The 13,518-nt window shown below is 44.3% G+C and overlaps 1 protein-coding gene across 1 annotated transcript in view; it reads left to right on the top strand.

Moving 5' to 3' along the window:
* SUGP1 (SURP and G-patch domain containing 1) overlaps nt 1-13,518 on the top strand; it is a 28,395-nt gene that overhangs the window by 13,893 nt on the left and 984 nt on the right. Inside the window, exons 8-12 of the mRNA XM_006904344.3 lie at nt 5,191-5,546; nt 10,903-11,009; nt 11,793-11,970; nt 12,245-12,351; nt 12,976-13,121. Coding sequence (XP_006904406.1) covers nt 5,191-5,546; nt 10,903-11,009; nt 11,793-11,970; nt 12,245-12,351; nt 12,976-13,121 — 894 coding nt within the window. The remainder of the gene's footprint in view (nt 1-5,190; nt 5,547-10,902; nt 11,010-11,792; nt 11,971-12,244; nt 12,352-12,975; nt 13,122-13,518) is intronic.

Raw genomic sequence — 13,518 nt, 5'->3', positions numbered from 1 at the left:
TTTTTTTTTTTTTCATTTGAAGTACTTGTTGATAGATATGTAGTTATCTCCATTCTTTATTTAAACTCTTGATATCTATATTTTTCTTTTTCTTAGAGAAGTCCCTCCAACATTTCCTGTAATACTGGCTCAGTGGTGATGAGCTCCTTTAGCTTTTTCTTCTCTGGGAAGCTCTTTATCTGTTCTTCGATTCTAAATGATAATTTTGCTGGGTAATCTTGGTCGTAGGTCCTGGGTGTTCATTACTTTGAATATTTTGTGCCAAGCCCTTCTGGCTTGTAAAGTTTCGGTCGAGAAATTGGCTGACAGTCTTATGGACATGCCCTTGTATGTAACTGATTGATTTTCTCTTGCTGCTTTTAAGATTCTCTCTTTGAATTCAGCCTTTGGTATTTTAATTATGATGCATGTCTTGGTGTAAGCCTCTTTGGGACTCTGAACTTCCTGGGGTTATATGTCTGTTTCCTTCATCAGGTTAGGGAAGTTTTCCGTCATTATTTCTTCAAATAGGTTTTTAGTTCCTTGCTTGCTCTCTTCTCCTTCTGGTACCTGTATGATGCAAATACTGTTACTCTTGATGTTGTTCCACAGGCTTCTTAAACTATCTTTATTGTTTTGGATTCTTTTTCTTGTTGCTGTTCTGACTGGGTGTCCTCTGCCACCCCAGCTTCTATGTGGCTGATTCAGTCCTCCGTTTCATCCACTCTGTTGATTCTCTCTATTGTACTCTTCATTTTGGATATTAAATTCTCCATTTCTGACTGGCTCCATATTATGTTTTCCGTCTCCATTTTTATGGTTTTTATCTTTTTGTTAAAGTTCTCACTGAGTTCATCTACTCATCCCCTAAGTTCCTGGAACATCCTTATAACCAATGTTTTGAACTCTGAATCTGATACATTGCTTATCTCCATTTTGGTGAATTCTTTTTCTGGAGCTTTGTTTTGTTCTTTCATGTGGGACACATTTCCTTGTCTCTCCATTTGGCTACCTCCTTGTGTCTGTTTTTATGTATTAGGTAGGGCTCCTAAGGCTCTCAGTCTTAGTTGAGTGACTTTATGTAGTAGATGTGCTGTGGGGCCCAGTGGCAGTCTTGGGAGGGGTCCAGTTGCAGGCCAAGTTCATCTGCAGCCTGTGTGTCTCTGGGGCCACCTGGTAAGAGTCATCAAACAATCCACATATGGCAGCCACTCGTGCTGGGTTTATAGATGCCTTGAAGGGCTAAGTCAGAAACCGAGGCTGGCTGCCACTAGTGCGGGACTTGGGGCTGCTCAGCAAGAGGTACAGGACATGCCAAGGTCAGATGCTGGTTCTTTGGGTTTTGTGAGCTTTTAAGAGATTTTGGGAAAGTCTACAGCAGGAACCAGGATAGCCTGTTTGTATGGAATAAATCACTGGAAGTGGCCTATGTGGACCCATATGTTGGGAGAAGCAGAGTCTCAAGGAATCCCCTAGATGGATTCAGGCTGGGTGTGGGGGTGCTCAACAAAGGAACAATGCCTTCTGCCTGCATCTCTGTCCAGGAGCAAGCTGCCCCTCCAGCTCTTGTCCTGAGGTTGGACTGCTCAGCACCTCTCCATGTGTCCCTGCTGGAACTCAGAGCAAGCAAGTCTCTCAGTGAGTGAGGCCAGGCGTGGGCCCTTAAAGAGGAGAATCTTCACTTCCCGCAGCCCGTCTCACTAAGCTGCAACCTTACTGGTTCTCACGTCCGGAGGTTGTGGTGACTTCTCTTCCCAGCACTGGAACCCTGGGCTGGGGAGCCCAGTATGTGGTGGGGACCCCTTGCTCCTCAGGTGGGGGAGGTGGCTCTGTTCCAAGATAGCCCTCCCAGTTTTCGATCGCCACACACAGTTGTGCGACAGAGCTGTTTCGTGTCTTCGCCCCTCCTACTGTTTTGAGGTGACCTGTTATTCGAGGTGATCTGGTTGTAGGGCTTCTATTCAGCCAGACCTCAAACAACTCCACGTACTGATTGCTCTCTAGTTTTGTTATAATTTTGGTGTGGTCTTTAGAGTGGGCGTGCCCTGCCTCTGCTTTCTACGCCATCTTGCGAGTCGTCGGTCCATTTTTAAATTGAGTAGTTTGTTTTCTTATTGAGTTTTGAGTGTTTTGTATACTTTGGATAACAGTCTTTATCAGATATGTCTTTTGCAAATATTTTTTCCTGGTCTGTGGCTTGTGTTCTTATTCTCTTAACGTTATCTTTTGCAGAACAGAAGTTTTTAATTTTAATGAAGTCCAGCTTATCAGTTTCTTTCTTGGATTGTGCCTTTGGTGTTGTGTCCAAAAAGTTATTGCCATACCCAAGGTCACCTAGGTTTTCTCCTGGGTTATCTTCTAAGAGTTTTATATTTTTGCATTTTACATTTATGACTGTAATTAATTTTTAGTTAATATTTGTGAAGGGTACAAGGTCTGTATCATTTTTTTTTTTTTTTTTTTGCATGAAGATGTTCAGTTCCAGCACCATTTGTTGAAAAGACTGTCTTTGCTTCATTGTATTGCTTTTGCTTTTTTGTGAAAGGTTACTTGACTACATTTATGTGGGTGTATTTTTAGGTCCTTTATTTTGTTCTGTTGATACGTTTGCCTGTACTTTCTTCAATACCACACTACCTTGATTACTGTAGCTTTACAATAAGCCTTGAAGTCAGGTAGTGTCAGTCTTCCAACTTTGTACTTCTTCAGTATTGTGTTGGCTATTCTGGGTCTTTTGTCTCTCTATATAAACTTTAGAATCATTTTGTCATTATCCACAAAATAACTTGCTGGGATTTTGATTGGAATTTCATTGAATCTAGAAATCAAGTTGGGAAAAACTGACATCTTGAAAATATTGTGTTTTCCTATCCATGAACATGGAATATCTCTTCATTTCAGTAGTTCTTCGTGAATTCATTCATCAAAGTTTTGTAGTTTTCTTCATGTAGATGTTGTACATATATTGTTATACCTAAGTATTTTGTATTTTTGAATGTTAATGGAAGTAGTATTGTGGTTTTAATTTCAAATTCCACTTGTTCATTACTATTATATAGAAAAGGGATTGACTTCTGTATATTAATCTTGTATTCTGCAACCTTGCTATAATAGTTTATTAGTTCCAGGAGTTTTTTTGTCTGTTCTTTCTTGTTTTTTCCTACATTGACAATCATGTCATTTGCAAACAAAGACAGTTTTATTTCTTCCTTCTCAGTTAGCATGCCTGTTTCCTTTTCTTTTCTCTTGCATTTACTAGGACTTCCAGTAAGATGTTGAAAAGCATTCATGAGGTGGGATATTCTTGCCTTGTTTCTGTTCTTAGTGGGAAAGCTTCCAAGTTTCTCACCATTAAGTATGTTAGCTGGGGATGTTTTTGTAGATATTCTTTATCAAGTTGAGGAAATCACTTCTCTTCCTAGTTTACTGAGAGTTTTTATCATGAATGGGTGTTGGATTTTATCAAATGCTTTTTCTGCAGCTTTTGATACGATCGCGTGATCGCTGGTTGATGTGATGGATTACATTACTTGATTTTCAAATGTTGGTCCAGCCTTTCATGATCGGAATAAGTACCACTTGGTCATGGTGTTTAATTCTTTTCATACATTGGTAGGTTTGGTTTGCCAAAATTTTGTTGAGGATTTTTGCATCTATATTCGTGAGAGATGTTAGTCCATAGTTTTCTTATCTCTGTCTAGGTTTCCTGTTAGGGTAATTTAATGAGTTAGGAAATATTCTCATTGCTTCTGTCATCTGAAAGGGATTGTAGAGAATTGGTATAATTTTTTCCTTAAATGTTTGGTAGAAATTACTGAACTCCTGGGTGCGGTACTTTATGTTTTGGAAGGTTGTTAATTACTGATTCAACTTCTTTACTAGAAGTAGGTCTGTTCAGGTTGTCTGTTTCTTCTCTGAGTTTTGTTGGCAGATTGTATCTTTGCAAGGAATAGGACCATTTCATCTGGGTTATCAAATTTGTGGTCATAGAGTTGTTCATAATAATCCTTTATTATCCTTTTAATGTCCGTTGGACCTGTAGTGTATCTCCTCTTTCATTTCCATTATTTGTTATTTGTATCCTCTTTTTTCTTAGTTAGCTTGGCTTAAAGATTTTTTTGATCTTTGTTTTAATTTTTAGTGTTCCTTACTGGGTTTTCTGAAGGGTGTACATGCATGTACCGTAACCCAGGAGAACAAAGAAGATGCTGCCATCTCTTTGTTCCTCCATCCCACCCTAGGTACCAATATTAGCAGGGCTGGGAGGTGGGGAGTCCTTCCACCCCTCTCCTGGCTCTCATGTAGACACACAGAAACAGTTTGTGGAATTTCTTCCTGCTGTCTCTTTTATACAAAAGAAATTTATGGCATCTTGATCCTGCATATTGCTTTTGTAGCACAGCATTGTGCCATGACTTGTCCCTTCAGGTTTGTGAGTGTAGGTCTAGCCCCTTCTTGTCGAGAGCCATGTAACCCATGCTGTGCACAGTTTTTGCTATGTGGAGGTAGGCTGTGACTCTTCCTTCTGATGTGGACCCCAGAGGTGTCAGGACATGCATAGTCTTTGAGATGCTAGGCAGGTACAGTAGGAACTGCAGCCTCTGCCTGCTCTGAGCTTTCCAGGAGGCAAGGGGTAACCATCCCATGGGGAACTGAGGGGACTCATGGTTTCCAGTGAGGTGGAGGTTTCTGCCCTTGGTTGGAGTCCAGGTCCCCATCCATTCCGATGTTCAGTGCCTTTATTTGGCTTTATTTGCATTGACACCTCTCACGGATGCATCGGAGAAGTACTGATGTGCTGAGCTTTCTAGTTTGGGATAAATCCTGCCCTTTCTGGCGCCAGGTCTCTCTCACACCTCAGGATTTCTTGGTTTGGAGACCCTGGCGCTCATCTAGGATAGTAGGGGAAGAGCTTTGCAGAGCCTGGGGCAGGTCTGAGGGAGTTCTCCCCTTTTCCTTAGAAGCAGAGGATCAATGACAGTGTGACAAGTGCCAGATAAAGATGGAATGGGGGCTTGGTATGGCCCTCAGCATTATGATAAGCTGTGGCATGTCACACCGTTTCTCAAGTTTGGGCCATCAGAGCCAGCAGCCACTGAGACCTGGCAGGACCGGAGGTCATAGTGGAGACCCTGGCTGATCTGGAAGTGCCTGCACAAGGTCCACACTGCTCCTGCCCTGACTGACGTTATGCTCCGCACTCCTTTGCAGCTTTCTATATGAACCCAGCAGCCAAGGGTACAAGTACTACCGCCAGAAGCTGGAGGAGTTCCGGAAAGCCAGGGTGGGCCCCATGGGCACTCACTCGACACCCAACCTCTGCCTCCAGGGCAGACCCCCTCCTGAGAGCCCCTTAGGGCATCTGCCCCCCACCGCCACCTGCCCTGCCTCATCTGCCCCCTCGCCCACTGTCACCCTGGCTTCAGCTGCCCATGGGAAGCCGGCTACCACAGCCACTGTGAAGAGGAAGCGAAAGAGCCGATGGGGGCCTGAGGAGGACAAGGTGGAGCTCCCACCCGCCGAGCTGGTGCAGAGAGATGTGGACGCCTCCCCTTCACCTCTGTCAGGTGGGCTCTGTCATGAGGTCTGGTGTCTTTCACTGAGCATCATGTTTTCAAGGTTCATTTGTGTTATAGCAGATGTCAGAACTTCCTTACTTACTATGGCTCAGTAGTATTCCAATGGTGGATAGACTATACTTTGTTTATGCTTCATCTGTTGATGGACACTTGAGTTGTTTCCACCTTATGGCAATTGTGACTAGTGCTGCTATGAACATGCGTGTACAAGTATTATTCGGATTCCTGATTTCAGTTCTCTTGTGTGATACCTAGGAATGGATTGCTGGGTCATATGGTGATTCTACATTTAACTTTTTAAGGAACCACCATACTGTTCTCTACATCAGGGGTCCCCAAACCCTGGGCCACAGACAGGTCTGTGTCCTATTAGGAACTGGGCCACACAGCAGGAGGTGAGTGGTGGATGAGCAAGCAAAGCTTCATCTATATTTGCAGCCGCTCCCCAGCACTAGCATCACCACCTCAGCTCTACCTCAGGTCATTAGGTATTAGATTCTCATAGGAGCACTGGTCCCTGATACCAAAAAGTTTGGAGACCACTGCTCTACATCATTTTATGTCCCCTCCAGCATCCTCACATTATAGCCAGCCTAGCAGGTATAAAGTTTGGAATCACATTATAGTTTTAATTTGTGTTTCCCTAATAACTAATAGTGTTGAGCATTTTCCATGCACTCATTGGTCATTTATATAGCTTGTTTGGAGAAATGTCTATTTTAATCCTTTACTCATATTTAAATTGGTTGTCTTTTGTTACTGAGTTGTAGGAATTCTTTATGTATTCTGGATATTATCCCCTGTTCAGATATATTATTTGCAAATATTTTTTCGCATTATATGAGTTGTCTTTTCATCCTCTTGGTGTCATTTCATGCACAAAAGTTTTAAATTTTATGAAGTTCAATTTATTTTTTTCATTTATTGCCTGTGATTTTGGCAATAAATGAAAAAAATAATATGGCTAAGAAACCATAGCCAAATCCAAGGTCATGAAGATTTACTCCTATGGGTTTTTCTAAAAGTTTTATAGTTTTAGCTCTTAAGTTATGTCTTTGACCCATTTTTAGTTAATTTTTATGTATGATATAAGGTAAGGGTCCAACTTCATTCTTTTGCTTAAGGATATCCATTTGTCCCAGCACTATTTGTTGAAGAGACTGTTCTTTCCCCATTAAATGGTCTTGACACTCTTATCAAAAATCAGTTGACCATAGATGTTAAGGTTTATTTCCGGGCCCTATTCTATTACACTGGTTTGTATGTCTATCTTTATGTCAGTACCACACTGTTTTGATCATTGCCTTTGTAGTAAGTTTTGAAATCGGGAGTGTTCGTCTTCCAATTTCGTTCTTTTTCCAGCTTTGGCTATTCGGGGTCCCTTGAATTTTCAGTGGATTTTCAGATTGGCTTTTCTATTTCTGCAAAAAAACACCGTTGGGATTGTGAGAGGGATTGCATTGAATCTGTAGATTGATTTGGATAGTACTGATATGTTATCAATATTTAAATCTTTCAATCTGTGAACACTGGATAGTTTTCCATTTACCTAGGTCTTTAATTGGTTCCAACATGTTTTGTAGTTTTTGTTGTACATGCCTTGCACCTCCTTGTTTAAATGTATTCCTAGGTGGTTTATTCTTTCTGACGCTTTTTAAATGGAATTGTTTTTTTTTTTTTAATTTCCTTTTTGGATTATGTGTTGCTGGTTTATAGAAATATAATTGATTTTTGTGTGTTGATTTATATATCTTTGAATTTTGCTGAATTCATTTATTAGATCTAATAGTCTCTTTATAGAATCTTTAGGGTTTTCTACATGTAAGATCTTATCATTTGCAAATGGTGACAGTTTTACTACTTCTTTTATAATTTTAATGCCTTATTTCTTTTTCTTGCCTAATTGCTCTGGCTAAGACTTGCAGTGCTACGTTGAACAGAAGTGGTGAAAGTAGGCATGCTTACCTTGTTTCTGATCTTAGAGGGAAAGCTTTCAGTCTTTCACCATTGAGTGTGATGTTTGATGTGGTATGTTTTTGTATATGGCCTTTATCATGTTGAAGAAGTATGATTCTGTTCCTAGTTTATTGAGTGTTTTTATCATGAAAGGCTGTTAGATTTTGTTAAATGCTTTTTCTATATCAATTGAAATTATGTGGGAGTTTTTTCTTTCATTCTATTAATGTGGAGTATTACATTGATTGATTTTTGCATGTTGAACCATCCTTGCATTCCTGGGATAAATCCTGCTTGGTTATGGTGAATAATCCTTTTAACATGCTGCTGGATTTAGTTTGCTAATTTTTTTTTTTTTTTTTTTTTGCAGATTTCTGCATCTGTACTCATAAGGAATATTGGTTCGTGGTTTTCTTGTAGTGTTTTTGTCTTTGGTATCAGGGTAATGCTGGCCTCGTGGAATGAGTTGGGAAATATTCTTTAATTTTTTGGAAGAATTTTGGAAGAATTGGCATTAATCTTTTAAAATATTTGATAGAATTCACCAGCGACACCATCTTTGTGGGTTTTTCTTTGTTGGGAGGTTTTTGATTGCTAAATCAGTCTCCTTGATATAAGTCTATTCAGGTTTCCTGTTTCTTCTTGGGTTAGTTTTGGTATTTTGTGCATTTCTAGGAATTTGTTCACTTTGTTTAGAATATCCAGTTTGTTGGCACACACAATACACTCTTTTAATTCTTTTTATTTTTGTAAAGTCATTGGTAATATCCCCACTTATATTTCTAATTTTAGTAATTATTTCTTTTTTATTCTTAGGCAATCTGTCTAAAGATTTGTCTATTTTGTTGATCTTTTCAAAAAACCAACCTTCGGTTTTGTTGATTTTCTCTATTGTATTTCTCTTCCCTATTTCATTATCTACACTCTAATCTTTAATTCCTTCCTTTTGCTAGCCGTGGATTTAGTTTGCTCTCCTTTTTCTAGTTCCTTAAGGTGAACAGTTAGATTATTGATTGAAGACCTTTTTTCATTTTAATGTGAACATTTAAATAGCTATAAATTTTTTTCTTGGCACTGCTTTTGCTACATTCCAGAAGTTTTGGTGTGTTATGCTTTTGTGTTCATTCATCTCTAAATATTTTCTAATTTGTCTTGTGATTTCTTCTTTGACCTATTGGGGTTTTCGGGGTTTTTTTTTTTTTTTTTTTTTTGTATTCTATTGGGGTTTTTGGGGTTTTTTTTTTTTTTTTTTTTTTTGAGTATGCTATTTAATTTCCACATACATGTGAATTTTCCTTTTGTTATTGATTTCTAGTTCCATTGCGATCAGAAAGGATACTTGGTATGATTCCAGTCTTTTAAAATTTATTAAAACTTATTTTGTTGGCTAATATTTGATCTGTCCTGGAGATTATTTCATGTGCACTCGAAAGACAGTGTATTCCGCTGTTGGGTTGCATGTTCTCTATGTGTCTGTTAGGTCCAATGATGTATAGAGTTGTTCAGTCCTCTATATCCTTATTGATCTTCTGTCTTGATGTCCTGTGTATTATTAAAAAGGTATTGAAGTCTCCAATTATTATTGTAGAATATCTTAAATTTTGTCAGTTTTTGCCTCATATATCTTGGGGCTCTGTTGTTAGGTGTATATTTGTTTTATCTTTCTGTATCAAACTTTTTATCAATATATAACATCCTTTGTCTCTCGTAACCTTTTTTGACTTAAAAGTCTATTTTGTCTGATACTAGAATAGCTATCCCAGCTCTCTTGGTTACTGTTAGCATGGAATTTGTTTTTCCATCCTTTCATTTTCATTGTCTTTGTGCCTTTGTATCTAAAGTGAGTCTCTTATAGACAGCATATAGATGGATCATATTATCTCCCTTAAGCTTTAAGATAGTTGGAGTCAGCCTTGTCATAGAAAGCCCAGGAAAATGCACGATGATAAGCACAATTGCCGGCTGGTCTACCTCCAACTTTCCCCTCCTTGACAGCAATTTCAGGGATGGCCAAACCTGCAGGGGGCGGAGGAGAGGTCTGTTGTCTTTACATTCTGCAGGTGATAATGGGTTACTGAAAAAGGCCAGTCTAGTGCTATCTGTCTGACACCCTCCGCCCACCTTATAGCCTGCAAGGAAAGGCAGCTCACCCAGGTCACATGGCTGACCTGCTGGCCCTGCTCTGAGGGTGTTTTCTTGCACTGTGCCTCCCTGGCGCAAAGAGAAAAGCTGCTAATTAAAGGTTCCTAGGATGTTGGGACTCTAGATAGCATCTCCAGCTGGGCTGAGGGTGCTGGGGCCTGGATTGCTGCTGAGAGGGGAGCCCTTGTGGCAGCTGCACAGGAAGGTGCTCAGATATGAGTGCTGCTCTGACAAATGCAAGCCCCGCTCCTGCTAGTGAAGATGACTTCCTCGTGTTCTAGGTCCACATTCAAGTCCCACTGGCCCACACCATCACAGGGGAGCATGGGCAGGCCCCAGTCACTGGTGAAGAGGGCCTGTGGGCACAATACAGGCACATGGCAGGATGCTCAGACCTTGGCTCCCTCACTCTCTTTACAGGACCCCCACATCCTTCAGAGCCCCTGCAGACCTTTGAGGAGGGATTAGGGTGCAGTCCTGTGGTCACAGAGCACCTGCAGGTGGTTCTTGCTAACAAAACCCCCAGCCCTGAGGAGCTGGAGAACTCAGTTCTCTCCACCCTCCCAGAGGGGCCTCTGTACCCCCTCTAGTTGGCTTTTCCCCCAGGAAGCCACCGCCTGAGGGGTGGTCATTTCCACCGCCCAGATGGATGTCATAGCACCTTCACATGGATCAGTGCTGCCAGCTTTAGCCGAGCTCCAAAGCTGATGCCAAATTAAATGTCAGTTGCTGTGAGGACAGTCAGCTGTCTTCCTAGAAGGAACTAACAGAGCCACACAGCTGAGTCTTATGCAAGACTTCAAACCTTGTGTATCTACATTGGGTATCTGTCTGCCACAGAGCTTCCAAGAGCCAGTGTGTGTGAGTGTGCGTGTGCTCACACACATGCTCGTCTCTGCTCTCATGTCTTGGGCTCTGCAGAATCTTTACCATGTCACCCATTAGCCATGTGACCTTGAGTGAGACCCTTGACCTCTGAGTTCTGGTGTCAGCGTCTGCAACATGGGGATGTAGGACCCGCCCTGCCTGGAGAGGGCACGTGCGGATGAAACTGGGTGCACGTGATGGTGCAAGGCATGACTACTGTGGTCGTTACAGGACATAGGATACTAACCAACCTGACATGAGGGCCCTGCTGTGTGCTCCACGTGCCTCAGGTGTCATCAACAAATGGACTTGGCACCACATACAGGACCAGGGCCAGGCCCATGTGTCTGTCTCTGAATGGCCTATATCTTGTTTCCAGTTCAGGACCTCAAGGGGCTCGGCTATGAGAAGGGGAAGCCCGTGGGTTTAGTGGGTGTCACAGAGCTGTCGGATGCCCAGAAGAAGCAGCTGAAGGAACAGCAAGAGGTAAGGCCAGGGGGCGAGGCAGGCTCCACAGCAGCTGGCGGTGGACTCCCCTACTCCTCCTCACGTTGCAGTAGTCACAGAGTCAGCAGAGAAGTTCCTGGGCAGGCAGATCCCCCATCAATGGCATGCCAACACCTGAGGGCACCCCCACCAGCTTGTAGCTGGGCCCAGAACTCAGGCCTCATCACGCTGGCCTGTCATCCCTCAATGCCAGGTGCTCCATAGCTACTACACATGGTGCCTGTAGACTGTTCCCACTCGATAGTTTCCACTTGTTTTTTTTTCTAGTTTCCTCCAGCATCCAGTCCAGAATGGGCCTGGCTAGCACTGGGCACCCTGAATTATGTGAGGGCCCCTCAGCTGATATTGGGCAGCGTTGGGGTGAGGGCCAGCTTAGCTTCTCTGCTGCTTCCTTGAGGTTCCAGAGGCACTGGCCCATCAGTCCTTGGGGTCGGCTCACCCCAGCCACCTCCTCCAGTGTAGCTACCCTGTCACATCACCCTCGACCTTCCCAGAGGTCAGGAGCCTGCATTGTCCTCATTCAGTCCATGGCAGTGGTGCTCAACTCTGTGCAAGGAAGAGAGGGGCCTCCTTTTTCAGCACAGGGACTCAGGGAATCAGTGCAAGTCCCAGCATAGGACTCAGTGTCTTGTTGAGCACTTGCTCTAAGCCCTGCTCACAGGCCTGCCTCAAGGAAGGAGCCCCAAATGTGCACAGAGGAGGCAGGCGCTCCTGCCATGCATATGTGGTACAGGCCCTGCTCACAGTGTGTGCCACCTCCAGATGCAGCAGATGTATGACATGATCATGCAGCACAAGCGCGCGATGCAGGACATGCAGCTGCTATGGGAGAAGGCTCTGCAGCAGCACCAGCATGGCTATGACAGTGATGAGGAGGTGGATAGTGAGCTGGGCACCTGGGAGCACCAGCTGCGGCGCATGGAGATGGATAAGACTCGGGGTGCGCTGAGGAGCCAAGCCGGGGGGCGGGGAGGAGTGTCTGGGTGGGGCCTTGCCTTCAGAGCACTGTGGTGCAGGAAGCCCTACTCACCTGCTGGCCTTAAGGCCTTGGGCACAAGACTTGGCCTTTTGTGCCTCAGTTTCCTTAGTAGTAAAAGGAGTGGTGCAGGGCTGCCTATGGGAGTAAGGTTTGAGTCGGGGTCTCCACCAGCTGCCTCCCTCCCCTAAGGCTGTTCCCCCTTCCCTCCTCTCACCTTTCCCATCTGTCTGGGCAGAGTGGGCTGAGCAGCTAACGAAGATGGGCCGGGGCAAGCATTTCATCGGAGACTTCCTACCGCCAGATGAGCTAGAGAAGTTCATGGAGACCTTCAAGGCTCTGAAGGTAAGTGGGGCATCCCCAAGCATCAGCCCTGCTTGTGGGCCTGTCTAGCAGGCAGCCTCTTCATACATAGGAGACAGGCCCTCTTCTGAGGGAAGCATCTGTTGGTGGCAGACACTGTCCTTGTTGGGAATTTGCAAATAACAACTCAGCTGCCCACTTTAGAAATATTTCCCCAGGAAATTCTGCTTCCATTGGAGCCAATTAAGGTGCCTTGTGCAGGCAAAGCGTTTCTCAGGCAGAAGCCCACACGGACTGGGCTCCTCAGAACGAGAGCTTGGCATTCTTCCTGTGCACAAGGAGAGACAGCTGATGTGCACAAAGCCTCATCACCTCGTTGACCATGGCTTCTTTTTTGCACTCTGTGTAACAGATCACTCCCAAAACAGCCTTTTCTTTGCTGGTGAACATTAATCTTGCCATTGTAGGGGAGGCCCGAGTGACCATCACTTTGCCTTTGACTTGGCTGCCCGGGAGCATTAAGTGTGGCCCTGGGGACACTGAGGAGGCGGAGCTTGGTCTGACCTGGCGGGGGAGGCAGACAGACAAGTGGTCCCAGCCAGTGGCCAATGAGGCTGGGGGGATGTTTTTTGGTCCCTGGGGGATGATACCCTCTTGGCCCTGCAGGAGGGCCGTGAGCCTGACTACTCTGAGTACAAGGAGTTCAAGCTGACTGTGGAGAACATCGGCTACCAGATGCTGATGAAGATGGGTTGGAAAGAGGGCGACGGACTAGGCTCGGAGGGCCAGGGCATCAAAAACCCAGTCAACAAGTGAGTGTAGCCCCCAATTCGGGGTGGATATGGGGGATCCCAAACAGATGCAGGCCCAGGGCCTGGGTCTAGTCCTATCCCTAGTTGGAATCGGGGTCCTGGCTGTGAACTCTGGTGACTAGGCCAACTCAGTCTCTTCCCTCTTCCCACCGTGCTGGCCATGTCCTGCATAGATATTCCTCAGCCCAGCACAGCCTGCATGACCCCCACAGCCCCATGTAGAGCTGCTGCTGCTGCTGAGCCCAAGCCAGTGGGCGAGGCCTCCCTGCCCCAGCTCAGGCCCCACACACCCTCTCGTGCTGGCACCAGCCTGCTCCCCTGCTCACATTCCCTGTCATCCCCTGCAGAGGCACCACCACAGTGGATGGCGCTGGCTTTGGCATTGACCGGCGCGACG

This window comes from Pteropus alecto, unplaced genomic scaffold, assembly GCF_000325575.1.
Source record: "Pteropus alecto unplaced genomic scaffold, ASM32557v1 scaffold160, whole genome shotgun sequence".
Lineage (NCBI taxonomy): Eukaryota > Metazoa > Chordata > Mammalia > Chiroptera > Pteropodidae > Pteropus > Pteropus alecto.
This window is presented reverse-complemented; position numbering and strand designations above follow the sequence as displayed.